This window comes from Sphaerodactylus townsendi, linkage group LG01 (genome assembly GCF_021028975.2).
Source record: "Sphaerodactylus townsendi isolate TG3544 linkage group LG01, MPM_Stown_v2.3, whole genome shotgun sequence".
In the NCBI taxonomy this organism is placed as follows: Eukaryota; Metazoa; Chordata; class Lepidosauria; order Squamata; family Sphaerodactylidae; genus Sphaerodactylus; species Sphaerodactylus townsendi.
Window position 1 is genome coordinate 194,280,230 of NC_059425.1, and position 12,947 is coordinate 194,293,176.

The 12,947-nt window shown below is 48.6% G+C and overlaps 1 protein-coding gene across 2 annotated transcripts in view; it reads right to left on the reverse strand.

The window, feature by feature from the left end:
* The window catches only part of CDC5L (cell division cycle 5 like), a 39,267-nt gene that overhangs the window by 14,401 nt on the left and 11,919 nt on the right, over positions 1 to 12,947 (reverse strand). For both annotated transcript variants that reach the window (XM_048502971.1, XM_048502961.1), the window contains exons 9-14: positions 11,430 to 11,578; positions 9,320 to 9,482; positions 6,086 to 6,250; positions 4,760 to 4,840; positions 3,281 to 3,526; positions 10 to 207 (exon numbers count right to left, since the gene is read on the reverse strand). In XM_048502971.1, the coding sequence (XP_048358928.1) occupies positions 10 to 207; positions 3,281 to 3,526; positions 4,760 to 4,840; positions 6,086 to 6,250; positions 9,320 to 9,482; positions 11,430 to 11,578 (1,002 nt within the window). The remainder of the gene's footprint in view (positions 1 to 9; positions 208 to 3,280; positions 3,527 to 4,759; positions 4,841 to 6,085; positions 6,251 to 9,319; positions 9,483 to 11,429; positions 11,579 to 12,947) is intronic.

The window sequence follows — 12,947 nt, forward strand, 5'->3', positions numbered from 1 at the left end:
ACCACTGACCTCTAATCTCTTCTCCAGTGACTCGATTCGGTCTTTTTTACTGGCCAAGTTGGCTCGCGTGTAGCGGTTCTGTCCAGGGAGGTATAGCACCTGGCTGTAACACTCTTCCCAAACCTGGTTGTAAGCTTCGCTGGAGAGGTCTCCGTGACCCATTCCCTGCTTCACCACTTCCATCTCTTGTGCCAAGAGCTCTTCTGCCTGCGCAAAAGGAAGGATCAATTACAATCTTCACTTTTCCCTACAGGGCCCGCATTGCCCCCTCCCCCTCCATTGCATGCCACCCTCCCCTCCCTCCCTCCCCTTCCCTTGCATGGCACCCCTGCCCCTCCCTTCCCTCCCTTTGCTAGGGTGAGTGGGCCATGTCCATGGGGAATCCATGAAGATCTCGGAGCTGAAACAGTCAGGGGAAACACCATAGCTGTCCCCTGTATGAACGCTTTTGCATATCTTTGTTGCATCTAATATACAAAGTGGCCCTGACCTGGGTGGCTCAGGCTAGCTGGATCATCTCAGATCTGAGCAATTAAGCAGGGCCAGCCCTAGCCCTGGTTAGTACTTGGGTGGGAGACAGTTGGGGAAGTCCCAGGTTGCTTACACAGAGGCAGCCAACAGCTGTCACGATCAGCCCATGTCTGGTTTGATCCTGCCGTGGCTCCCGCACGGGACGTGGGATCCCCTCCCCCCCCTTTTCATTGCTGTGTCTGGTTGTACTTTCTCACACTTTTGGCTCCCGAGCAACGCCTTATCAGCTCATTGGACACCTGCTGTTGTAGCTCTGTCAGTGGTGTGGAGTGTGTTGTTTTGACCCCATGGGGTATGGGTATAAATGTTTTATTATGATGATGCTGTTTCAGAATCAGGAATAAGCATTTAGACTTCTATTGCCAGAACTAAAGCATAAGCGACAAAGCCATGATACCCCACATCATGCCCCCACATCACACACCACCCCTGACTATGAATTCCCAAGGGGGGTGACACCTTACCAGTCCTAAGGGCCCGAGACAACGCAGCCTTCCCTGGGGTCAAAACAGCCTACATTTCACATCATGGCAACAGCAAGCCACCTCTTTGTCTCTTGCCCTCTCCTGAATGCCCCAGACTAGCCCTGTCTCACCAGATCCTGGAAGCTATGCAGGAGTCAGCCCTGGACTACCAAGGAAGTCCAGGGTTACTATGCAGAGGTAAGCAACGGCAACCCCATCTTGAACTCCTGCCCTGGAAGCACAAAAGGGGGTCACTGTAAGTCAGCTGCGACTTGATGGCATCTGATACCACCATCAATATACTGAGTGAGCGAAATGGCCTTGGCTTGTCCAAGGACCGCCCTGTCTGTCACAGTGGGGTGGGAAGGCACAACCTTCAGAGGTTCTGTCTCCTCCAGGGACAGAAAATATATCCAGCGCTGGCTCGTATGTGTTAGAAAGAAGAGACCCCTAAGAGCAGGCATGATGCTTTTAGGCCACTCATCTGCTGTGAACAACCTTTCTCTTGAACTCTTGCCTATACCAGATAACGAAGAGAATTAAGTGGGACATGCTCTGTCTGAAATGAAAGACTAGTGCATAAGGGACATATTGGAAAGAATAATTAAGGCAATGAGCACATTCTAAGTAACCAGACTATCTGAAAATCAGAAAGGATTGTTTCTTCTGTTTTATTTCGCCAGCCATTCACTAAGGCTGGTATCTGGTGACACTGACGGACACTGTTTTAGCTTACACTGCACTGCGTGCATCTTTAAAAGACTAAGACAGTGATGGCGAACCTTTTTGAGACCAAGTGCCCAAAGTGCAACGCAAAACCCACTTATTCATTGCAAAGTGCCAACACGGCAATTTAACCTGAATACTGAGGTTTTAGTTTAGAAAAAACCAGTTGGCTCCGAGGCGTGCATTACTTGGGAGTAAGATTCGTGGTAGTCGGTGGCTCTGCTTTGAAGCAACCATGCAACTCTTCCAACGGGTGGATCACAACCCTAGGAGGGTTTACTCAGAAGAAAGCCCCACTGCCAGCAACTGAGCTTACTCCCAGGTGAAGGATCGCGCTTTAGTTCTTAGCAAGAAAATCAGTAGGGTTTAATAGCGTTTATCCGGGTTACCTACACTGCTTCCCCAAAACTAGGTCTTAGGTTTAATGCTAATAATTGAGCCCAGCGGCCCAGGCCAGCCTAGATGTGTGTGTGTGGGCTCTGTTTCTGCACGCGTCTGAGAGGGGTCTGAGTGCCACCTCTGGCACCCGTGCCATAGGTTCGCCACCACTGGACTAAGAAATTAACCAGACACAAGTCACAAGTTTTCAATTTAATACTAGTCTGCAAACACACCAAACACCACCAAAACAAGAAGTGCTCCGTGTGCCAGCTGAAGTTGGGAACTGGTGTTAAAAAGAATGCTGCTTATTGAATCAACGGCCTTTCCAGAAGCACCTGGGTGTGATTTGAGGCAGCAAGAGAAGCCAGGGCTGGAAAACACCTCCCGAGCAAAACACAGTGTGGCGCTACGCTGCGCCAAAGGCAGAGCGCACAAACAACGAAGAGACACATTGGGCAGATGAAAGACACCTGAGAAACTTGATTCGTATTCGTGGTACGCAATTGGGGTAACGGCCAGCACTCTCAATGGTTTTGAACAGGAAGCAGACTAGCTCATGGAAGGAGCAGCTCTTAAATATGATGACTAAAGGAAGCCACCAAACTCCATTGTAAATTTTATTATTATTATTATTTTTTATTATTATTATTATTATTATTATTATTATTATTATTATTATTATTATTATTATTATTTATAAACCACCCTCCCCCGAAGGGCTCAGGGCGGTGAACAAAACATACAGATAGAGCACACAATAAAAACAATAATATCAAGTTAAATTAAATAGCATTAACTAGCGGCTCTATATAAGTTAAAAACTACCCCGTTAAAAGCAGTGTTCAGTCAAATAAATAGATGGCGTCCTACTAACAGATCCCCTAAAAAGAAAAAAAGGGAAGGGACGGTAGGATCCAACAGATGTTATAAAAGGAGGAGGGGGGGGGGCATCAGCGGCTGGCCTCCCCAAAGGCCCGGTGGAACAGCTCGGTTTTGCAGGCCCTGCGGAATTCGTTAAGCTCTCAGAGCACCAAAAGTTGGGGTGGGGGGGAGAGAGGGCTACTTGCCCCCCAGGAACCTCTGAAGCAGGGCAAGAAGGCATTTGTAGGCCGGGGGAGAAGTTCAGAACTAGATGGGTCTTCGGTTCGAACCAAAAGGGCTCATTTTCACACGTGTACCTTCTTGAGCTCTTCCTTTGGGAACTTGTCATAAGGGTTGTGCTCCAGGTAAACGATGTGCTCTGTGCTGCTGGCTCCAAACCCGGGGGGCTTCCCTTTCTTGCCCCCTGGCAGCTCCCCGGAAGGGTGATGCACTAGGTCGTAATGGAGCATGGTGATCATCTCTTTCTTGATCAGCTCCTCGCTCTTCTGCAAATCTGTCAGGGGCGGCTCGACGTTTAAAGGCCTCAGGATGGTTTCGTTTACCTAAAACGGAACCAAAAAAAGCACACAAAAATCTCCCTAGAAGACACAGCCAAATGCCAGGTAGACTGCATTCTCCTTCAGTGCTCTGCTGTGTCAATGTGTGCCCAGCAGCACGTGATGAATATTCATAAGCCTAAATACTTTTAACACCATAAAGTAGCATTTTACCGCCTTCGTTCATTTCACTTGTCTTCCCTGCCATGCTCGTTGGTAAGCAATTTTCTTTTCTATACTTTTTTGCCCTGTCTTTCCTCCAGTGAACTCAGGAGGGCATTCGTGGCTCTTTCTCCCCGTTTCGGCCTCAAAACAACCCTGTGAGGTAGGTGAGGCTGAAAAAGAGCAACTGGACGCAGAATAGCTAGTGAGATTTATGGATGAGTGGTGATTCAAACCTGAGTCTTTCCACCAGGGGCGTCCAACTCTGGCACTTCAGATGTTCATGGACTACAATTCCCATCAGCCCCTGCTGGCATGGCCAATTGGCTGATGGGAATTGTAGTCCATGAACATCTGAAGCGCCAGAGTTGGACACCCCTGTTTTACACTGTAGCTACTACACAATACCAGCTGTCCTGGAGCCCTACTCGGAGAAGTCAGAAAGGGGTGGCGGACTGGTAACTTAACCTACATTTCCCACCCTCCTGCCCATCTGAGTGCCACAAATGCCACTGTCACCTGCACGTGGCACACATCTGGGGGCCACATCTGTCCCAACTGCAATCAAATTATTTCTGTCCCAAAATCTGCGTTACCTACCCATTTACCCTTTCACTAACTAACTGCAAGGTCTAGCTAGCTTTAAATATTTTATTATTACAGGAAAATCTCCTTGAGCAGCAGTGGCGTAGGAGGTTAAGAGCTCGTGTATCTAATCTGGAGGAACCGGGTTTGATTCCCCGCTCTGCCACCTGAGCTGTGAAGGCTTATCTGGGGAATTCAGATTAGCCTGTACACTCCCACACACGCACACGCTTCAGCTAAAGGACCTTGGGCTAGTCACAGTTCTTTCGAGTTCTCCTTCAGCTCCTACCCACCCAACTGTAGGTGTTGTTGTGAGGGGGGAAGGGCAAGGAGATTGTAAGCCCCTTTGAGTCTCCTGCAGGAGAGAAAGGGGGGATATAAATCCAAACTCTTCTTCTTCTTCTTCTTGAATTTGTTCTATGATCATGACCTTGAGCAGGACTCGGAAGGGACTGCATAGACATTCTAAAGAGATAAATAAAACAGACTTACCTCCGAGGGTCTGGGCATATCCTTCTGAACTGCTTTGTGCATCCGCTTGAGGGCCTTGATGCGCTCGGCTTCTCGAATAGCCTGAAAAGGCATTTAAGACGCTGGTTCAAAGGTTCCCCAAAAGGCATCTTGGCAACACAGAAAACTTTCAGAAGGCAACTGTCAAAAACTCTGTTGAGACACGCCAGCATCTCAGCTCTTCCCTGGTTCTTGCCAGGAGGCTGTGGAGTGGGCCGGGCACGGGTCACAATGTGGGACCCCCTGGCTTGTTTACTTTGGCCTTATCTTCGGGTTGGCCTTGAAGACTCCGCACTGCTTGGGAACGCTCTTAGTGATGTCATCAGAAGCGTAGCTGGGCAAAGCTGCGCCCGGGACGGCCTGCGAGTTTTCTGCCCCCCACCCCCAGCCACCACTTATCTTACCTTCTAGGTTGATGGTGTGGCACGGAGATCCACAGGGGGAGGGGGCAGAAAATTTGGAAGCTGCCATCCCCACTCAGCCTCACAGAGCAGGAGGTTGCCTGCTCTGTGGAGCAGAAGGGGCTTCCCTGTCTGGTGTCGCTGTTTCCCGCAGCACGAGAGGCCGCGGCACTGGGCAGGCCGCGGCTACCATTTCCCCACCGCCTGACCGAGCAGGCAGCTGCCTCCTCCACCAGGCAGAGAGGTTTTCCCCTGCCCGGTGCCCCTGCAGTGCCTGGGACTATCCGCCCCGGATGTCCCCGTTGGCGCTATGCTTCTGGATTTCATCCTGCTAGCATCCCGAGAGTGAAAGTTAGAGAATGTTTGGGGAAGAGATATTAACCACAAAGTGCTGTAATGGAATTCAGTTCCAGCAAAAGCTGGCTGGCATGCAGTGGCTCGTATTTCATGGTAACAGGAGCAGCAGTGGCGTAGTGGCTAAGAGCAGGTGCACTCTAATCTGGAAGAACCAGATTTGATTCCCTCCTCTGCCGCTTGAGCTGTGGAGGCTTATCTGGGGAATTCAGATTAGCCTGTGCACTCCCATACACGCCAGCTGGGTGACCTTGGGTGAATCACAGTTCTTCGGAGCTCTCTCAGCCCCACCTACCTCACAGGGTGTTTGTTGTGAGGGGGGAAGGGAAAGGAGTTTATAAGCCCCTTTGAGTCTCCTCACAGGAGAGAAAGGGGGGATATAAATCCAACTCTTCTTCTTTGTTACTAATTTTATGGAAAAAGTGAGTTTATAAACATAAAAAACCTTCAGTGGAAAAACTCAGGAACATTCTCCCCCACATATCTGGAAGATGCAATGCATAAATGGTATTGTGAGTTGGGTTACTGGATGAATTCAAGAATTTATTCCTACCACTTTGCGAGCGTCCATATCTGCTGCATCTTCTATGTAGGCATCATCGGCACTGTTATCCTCAAGCTCCTTTTCTGCATTTTCTGGCAGGACAATTTCAAAGTCGTTCTTGGGAGCAGGAAGGCCCATAAGGCCTAGACGGAGATTTTCACGGGATTCTCTCTCCTGTGGAGAAGTTGAAGTAGTTTACTAAATCAAAAACATGTTATGGGGTTCGTTTTCTTAAATCAGACAAAGGAATAAAGTTAAAACACACGCACGCTTTCTAAGATTTTAACTGGCTGTGAACCAGCTCCAAGCACAGTTCCTTGTACCTGTGACTTTCACTGTACAGTAGAGGAGGTTCTGAGATGGAAGAACGGGACAGAGAGTTACAAAATGGTCCAACCTTGAAAACAACCTATTCTCACAGATCAACCAGAAAAAAAGTGATTTTCATGGGCCGTGTTCAGGACAGTGTCCTGAGTGAAGACAATTTGTGTGATTGTAAGGATAGCAACAAGTATGATACAAGCAGCAGTCCACAGATATGGACAAGAACCACTATAGACATTTCTGATCCATCTTTGGTCCACCAGAGCACACAAGATGCTTGTGTGCACAAGTGTGTCAGAGATGGCCAGGATGGTTGGAATAAGTGACAGAACAGGAACCAGATGTAACCTTCCGTGTCAAGGCTCTTCAATAATAACAGGATTATCTAAAGAGGCTGATTTTACTACATGTTCTCTCTCTCTCTCTCTCTGATTTAATATACCGCCCCATCCCCAAAGACCTCTGGGTGGTGTACAACCAATAAAACCATCAACCTCCATCTTAAAATCAGATGGTAACATAAACAATGACAAACTCATCGGGCGGTCAAAATAATATGGACAAGCCCCCAAGGTGGAATATGGGGCGCAGGGGATGGCACTTTCAATGACTGACCTCCCCAAAGGCCCGGCGGAACAACTCTGTCTTGCAGGCCCTGAGGAACTGTTCTAGGTCCCGCAGGGCCCGGATGGCTGCAGGGGAGAGTGTTCCACCAGGTTGGGGCCAGGGCACTAAAGGCCCTGGGTCCGGCAGTGGCCAGTCAGACGCTGGAGGGGCCTTGGGACCACCAGTACTTGGGCCTCCCGCTTGGAAGTCAACACCAGGGACATATATCAGACGGCCCTTAAGATATGAAGGCCACGGGCCGTGGAGTGCCTTAAAGGTTAAAACTAACACCTTGAAGATGATTCAGAATTCTCGCGGAAGCCAGTGCAGGCGGTGCAGCACAGGCAAGATGTGGTCTCGAGATGAATTACCCGTAAGAAGTCGTGCCGCTGAATTCTGGACCAACTTCAACTTCCGGATTAACCGCAAGGGAAGGTCCGCATAGAGCGAGTTGCAATAGTCTAACCTGGAGGTGACCATCGCATGAATCACTGTGGCCAGGTCAGTCTGGGAGAGGTAAAAGGCCAGCCAACGTGCTTGACGCAGATGGAAAAATGTCACTTGAGCCGTCCGGGCTACCTGGGCCTCCATGGAGAGAACCAAATCCAGGCAACCCCCCCAGTCTCCGGACTGAGGGAGCTAATGATAGAGAAGCCCCCGCCAACAACAGCATCTGGAACTCCCCTCCCCCCTTTCGTGACCCACTCACAGGACCTCTGTCTTCAATGGACTGAGTTTTATTCTGCTTTGCCTCAACCAACCAGCGACTGAATATTCCACCTGGAATATTGTGTACAGTTCTGGGCACCACAATTCAAGAAGGATATTGTCAAGCTGGAACAGGTTCAGAGGAGGGCAACCAAAAGGGTAAAAGGTCTGGAGTCCATGCCCTACAAAGAGAGACTTAGGGAGCTGGGGATGTTTAGTCTGGAGAAGTGAAGGTTAAGAGGGAACATGATAGCCATATTTAAATATCTGAAGGGATGACATGTCGAAGAGGAACAAGCTTGTTTTCTGTTGCCTCAGAGACTAGGACACAGAGTAATGGATTCAAGGTCTGGGAAGACCACCTAAACATTAGGAAGAACTTCCTGACTGTCAGGGCTGTTCGGCAGTGGAATTCTCTGCCTCAGAGAGTTGTGGAGTCTCCTTCTTTGGATGTTTTTAAACAGAGGCTGGATGAACATATGTCGGGAGAGCTTTGATTGTGTGTTCCTGCATTGCAGGGGGTTGGACCTGATGGCCCTTGTGGTCTCTTCCAACTCTGTGATTCTAAACAAGTCAGAATGTTCCTGTTCAGAGAGCGAAAAAAAAAAAGATGGACCATGTATTTTTGCACAGAAGGTAGTTATTTAAAAGTAAAGGCAAGTATTCCTTTTTTAATTTACAAGGGAGTTCAGATTTGGCAAGCCCCAAAGACAACCATATTCAAAATCCTTCCAACTTTACATGTCAAAATCCATAAGAAAACACATACAATCAGATAGTAAGTTTTCAGGAGAACTTTCACACAAACGCTGCTTGTGGCACAGCTAACAGGAGAGTGCTAAGGAACGGAGTTAGCGTTTCTGAGGAACTGGAAAGAATTTAGAAAGCCAGTGGCATCTTTTTTTTAAAAAAAGCACCAAGTTCTGCTCTGTGAAGAGAGGAAGTTCATTATAAGGTCCTGTATTCACAGCTGGAGCCAAACTCAGGAGTTGGGTATGTGGGTGAAATTACAGGAAAGACTCTCTCTTTGGGACTGAACAGTTCCTATTCCAAGACTGTTACGTATACAAGTATTTCTGAAAATAGCTTCACTGGACGTGCTCGGCACCTCTTCTTTCCCATTTGCTACACGAAGGGCTTGATTCTTATCCTTGTTACACTATGACCACCAGCTGTGTTTTAGCGATCATGAGAGAGTCTCTACGGCCAGAGAAGAACGACAGACCAAGGAGGTAAAAACCCTGCCCTGACCCCAGCAAGTGCTCTCTTTCATTTTAACCTAAAACTGGTATCCTTATGTGGGCAACTGCTAAGAGGGGACTGGGAAATGTTGTAGTTTTGCTGGTGGCTTCCTTCCTACGGGCAAACCTCTGCAGACTTCAAGGCGGAACTTGTCTCCTTTTCCCGTGGATCTCCATGACCCACCCCTACCGCCCACTCAATTGCATTTCCCAGAGATATCCTTCCCACAGTTACCCTGGCAAAACATCAAATTAATTTGCTTGATCCATCTCCACTTCTGATCATTCCATTCTGCTACTTATATTTATTTATGTATTTATTGGATTTAATATACCGCACTATCCCCGAAGGGCTCATACTTACCATATGTTTCGTATACGATGGGTCGCTGTAGTCTGCCATTCCTTCTTCGGGATTAATATTTAATTTATCGCGCAAGGGAGTCCGACCAGGCGTCACTCCCACTACTGGCTTCGGGGTCATTCCGCTGTGAGGAGTCAGTCCTTCGCCTCCATGAGAGGGAGTTCTAGAAAAGAGGCTCTGTTCTAGTACGATGCATCAAAGAAAAGCCACACAGACCTGGCGCAAGGCTTTCAACCTAACGTCACTGCAGTATCTGTTTGTGGTTCGAAAATTCCAAGTTCGTTTCTTGTCTAACATTTATTTTAACAACTTAAAAATGTACACATAGACTGAGGAAGTGGGCAGGGGGGAGCAGTTGCAGTAAAATTCTTAGCAAGTGGGGGGAGGGGGGAGAGAAGAAAAGCAAATGGTAGATGACCAAGACTTGTACTCTGCTTTTTGTGAAAGTTCCAAGTCTTGCCTGAATGAAGGCTGATCTTTTTTGGTGGCAGTCAGTGATGCAAGGGCAGACTAACGAGAACCAGCGTGCCTGGCCAGGGCAGGAAGAAGGTGGCGATGAATTAAGAGCGGTTAAGAACAGGTGGATTCCAATCTGGAGTACCAGGTTTGATTCCCCACTCCTTCACCTGAGTGGCGGAGGCTTATCTGGTGAACAAGATGTGTTTCTGCACGCCTACATTCCTGCTGGGTGACCTTGGGCTAGTCACAGTCCTCTCAGAACTCTCTGAGCCCCACCTACCTCACTTTAGGGTGCCTGTTGTGGGGAGAGCAAGGAGCTTGTAAAAGAGCAGCAGTGGGGCAGAGAGCAGCAGTGGCGTAGTGGTTAAGAGCAAGTGTACATACAGGAGAGAAAGGGGGGATATAAATCCAACTCTTCTTCTTCTTCTTGCGAGAGACAGACCGAGAGGTAAATACTTGATGAAACACCTTTTTCTTCTAAGAATGGACCAACTCCCTCAATTTTATGTATTTCTGTCTCATGTTTACTAGAACGACCTATTCGTATGATTTTAGGACTGGGCTCACTTACACACCACCCACAAAAGCATGAAGATTTTGTCTTGGCTACTTTTAGGTTTTAAACAAAAGCAGAAAAGATTGATAACTCCGCCTTTCTCTCCGGAAAATAGTTTGAAGGTGACTTACAAGCACCTTTTCCTTTCCTTCCCCCACAACGGACACCTTGTGAGGCAGGTGGGGCTGGGAGAGTTCTGAGAGAACTGTGCATGGTCCAAGGTCACCCAGCAGGCTTCATGTGGAGGAGCAAGGAATCAAACCCAGTTCTCCAGATTAGAGTTCACCTGCTTTTAATCACTGCACCATGCCGGCTCTCACCAGCAACTGTGTAATTAATGATTTGTACAACTTTGGCCTTCCTTTTCCCTCCCTCCCTCTCTCCACCACCATCATTACAATTACAATTATCATTAACACTGGAGGAGTAGGAGTTTGGATTTATACCCTGGTTTCCTCTCCTGTAATTAGTCTCAAAGTGGCTTACAACCGCCTTCCACTTCCTCTCTCCGCACCCTGTGAGGTAGGTGGGGCTGAGAGAGCTCTGAGAGAACTGTGATTAACCCAAGGTCACCCAGCAGGCTTCATGTGGAGGAGCAGGAAATCAAACTCAGTTCTCCAGATTAGAGCTCTTCACCATGACATCACGCTGGCTCTCAAAAGTGTGACTCTCAGGGCTAAAATTTGCCTGCAGGCTTTCAGAAGCCTGGCGGCCTGTGTAATGTCTCGCTCAATAACTCCCTCTCAAGCTCTGCTGCCAGGAGTCTGTCGCTCAGATCCTGGGATGACTCCTCGCCTCGGTGCTCTCCACGAGCCAGTCGCCATGCCACAAGTGCAGCTCTGCTGTGGCGGTGTACTTCCTCAGTGCAGCCAGTTCCCATGAGGCTAGGAATCGACTTCCTGGAGTCAGGAGAGGTTGTTGAGGGTGGGGGTGGAACATGGCAAAGATCCACCTCCATTAGCATCGTCAGCTGGCGGGTAGGTGGATCAAGCCCCCCTTCTTTCACCATGGGATAACCAACAAGCAAACCATTACCGCAAGTGCAATGAAGCTCAAGCGCTACCTCACCCCTTCCAGTCAAGTAGCTTGGCTTACCTGAAAGGTGTGGAAAGCACAGTGTTGGGGGTCTGAACAACTTGTCTCTGAGGTGTCACGCCAGAGAAGTCGCTCTCATGGAGAGGGGTATTCAGGCCACCTTTCAATGGTGTGTCAACATTTGTAAGAGCCATCAAGTTCTGGGCTTCCTGTGTAGCACAAAAAAACAAAGCTATCCATGTCAGAGTCATCCCTGCGGCTGATGTCAAACGATAAAGAGCTCTAGATTCACTGAGAAGTCACCCTCTGATAAGGGGAGGGAGAAGGACACCCCTACAGGCGGCTAAGATTTCCCTGTCAAGAGATTAGCCCTGGCTCTTGTCACAAAACTGCAGGGTAGGCCAGGAGATGGCGGTACCGTGAGAACCTTGCTTGTATGCTGTTATCTCTGTGCTTCTGCTTTTAGACACACGGCAGCTTTCTCTATCCTTCAAGGCACCTGAACTTTATTTTTCCTTTGGGCCTTGGAGGCTGAGAACGTTTTCTAGTGATTTCACCCAACTGGGATGGCGAGGCGTGTTTGGGAAAGAGATGTTAACCAGGAGATGTGCACTGTAAAGATTTGCTTGAACTCTGTTCGCAGTGTTCCTGTGCAATAAACCGATTTCTGGATCCAGGCGTCTGGTTATATTGCAGGGAGGCCGACAGACCCTGACGCAGGCAAGTCAAAATGCTATTTGCAGAAAAGGAACCCAACACTGCTAAAGCACCCAAGACCAAGATTTAATGAGAAGCGAACATGTTGCTCCACTTCCATTCAGTCATGTTGAACCAAGGGCCATTACATATGACACTTCCACCACTGCTCCCATAATTCTCCCTCTATGCACCCGCTGGAGAACTGCCACCTCCTTGAAACTGTGCTTGCCTGAATAACAAATAGGTGGTATGGATAGGGTCGGTCCGCCTTTTCTGAGTAGAGGGGAGGGTCTTCGCAGCCTCTCAAGACCCCCTTGACCAGACAATGAAGACACTTGTAGGATCACAAAGGTTTCATTATTGCAGGCACAAGTCAGGTCAGGAACAGTTTCAAGGCAGCTCTGCCAGTTTTGGCACAGCTGTTAATCATATGAGCATTCTTTCCCCTTTCCCCTCCCATCCAGACAGCGAGCAAGAATTACTTTTGAGAACGTGGCCTTCAAGAGGCCCGTGCCAGGAAAAGCAGAAAGCAGATAGCGCACCTGGCAGACTGCGAGCTAGCAAGCAGAAAAATTCACACAGAGTATAACCCACAGAAAGCAGGCCCTTCGGACGCGATAGCCTCCCTAGTAAGTAGTAAAAGTGGTGGCAAACCTTTGGCACTCCAGATGTTATGGACTACAATTCCCATCAGCCCCTACCAGCATGGCCAATTGGCTATGCTGGCAGGGGCTGATGGGAATTGTAGTCCACAACATCTGGAGTGCCAAAGGTTCACCACCATGGCCCTATAGGCTAAGTTCTGCCTAAGCTTTCTTCTCAGCCCTTCCTCCCAACAGACTCCCTCTCTGTTGTTTTTGATCCAAGCAAGTCACAAGG